At 57.7% G+C, this 1,367-nt stretch overlaps 1 protein-coding gene across 1 annotated transcript in view; it reads left to right on the forward strand.

Annotated features, from left to right (window-relative positions):
- RMDN3 (regulator of microtubule dynamics 3) overlaps positions 1 to 1,367 on the forward strand; it is a 19,793-nt gene that overhangs the window by 501 nt on the left and 17,925 nt on the right. Inside the window, exon 2 of the mRNA XM_008632536.2 lies at positions 915 to 1,116. Within this exon, the coding sequence (XP_008630758.1) occupies positions 915 to 1,116 (202 nt within the window). The remainder of the gene's footprint in view (positions 1 to 914; positions 1,117 to 1,367) is intronic.

A 1,367-nucleotide genomic window follows, 5' to 3' on the forward strand; every position in this document is an offset into this window, starting at 1 on the left:
TTGGCTACGAAGCTTCTAAAATGTTGAGTCTCTCAGCTTGACAAACAAGTCCAAGAATGTAGGCAAAAAGCACTAGGAATACAGAAGTTGTAAAAAGGTAAAACAGGGGTATAAAAGAAAAGGCAAAAATCTTCATGGCATCATTGGAATGAGGGGAATGGGGTTGGAATAGAAAGAATGGGGGAAATGGGGCTGGAGTAGGGGAGAATAGGGATTGAATGCTGGGAATGGGATGGAATGGGGGAGTGGGGTCAGGACAGGGGGAAGTGAGGTTGGGGTGTTTAGAAATGCTGATTCCGAGCCCTGAGCTGGCTGGGTTTCATCCACGCCTGTGCAAAACTTCAGGAATAGAAAGTGAAACCGTCTTGTTCGCAGTGGTCATGGAATAGTGGAGTCCTGGAATGGGTCGGGTGGGAAGGGACCTTAAAGCCCATCCAGTGCCACCCCTGCCAAGGGCAGGGACACCTCCCACTGTCCCAGGCTGCTCCAGCCCCAATGTCCAGCCTGGCCTTGGGCACTGCCAGGGATCCAGGGGCAGCCACAGCTGCTCTGGGCACCCTGTGCCAGGGCCTGCCCACCCTCACAGGGAAGGATTCCTTCCCGACATCCCATCTAAATCTCCCCTTTTCTAGTTTGGAGCTATTCCCCCTTGTCCTGTCTCTCCAGGCCCTTGTAAAGAGTCCCTTTCCATCTTTCCTTCAGGCACTGGAAGGGGCAGTTGGGTCACCCCACTTCTCCAGGCTGAACAATCCCAGTTGTCCCAGCCTTTCCCCACAGCAGAGCTGCTCCATCCCCCTGATCAGCTCGGTGTCCCTGTCAAGCCTCATATCCCCTGCCAACAGAACTGTGGCCACATTTCCCTCATGGAATCCTGTCCCACTTGGGTCTAACCACCTCGTTGTGCTCTGGTGCAGCCCAGGCCGTGCCCGGAGCGCTGCTCCCGGCAGATGCGGGCGACGGAGCTGTGCCCAGCCCCCTGCTGAGGCAGGAGGAGCAGCTGGAGCTGCTGGAGCGCCTGGACTTCGTGGTGAGGAACATCGTGGAGCTGAGGAAGGAGGTGGAGGAGCTGCGGAACAGCCTCCAGCAGCTGGCGGTGGAGATCGTGGGGGAAGTCAGGTACTGCCCCTCTCTGCTGGGCTGGCATCGGGCACTCCCTGGCTCGGGAAAACAGCCACAGGATCCCAGGATCCGGGAATGCCTGGGCTGGAAGGGACCCATGGGCAGGGACACCTTCCACTAGCCCAGGTTGCTCCAAGCCCTGTCCAGGCTGTCCTGGAACACTCCAGGGATGGGGCAGCCACAGCTTCCCTGGGAAATCCATTGCAGCACCCTCACAGGGAAGGATTCATTCCCCATATCCCGCCCCC

Source organism: Corvus brachyrhynchos, unplaced genomic scaffold (genome assembly GCF_000691975.1).
Source record: "Corvus brachyrhynchos isolate BGI_N302 unplaced genomic scaffold, ASM69197v1 scaffold624, whole genome shotgun sequence".
Taxonomy (NCBI): Eukaryota; Metazoa; Chordata; class Aves; order Passeriformes; family Corvidae; genus Corvus; species Corvus brachyrhynchos.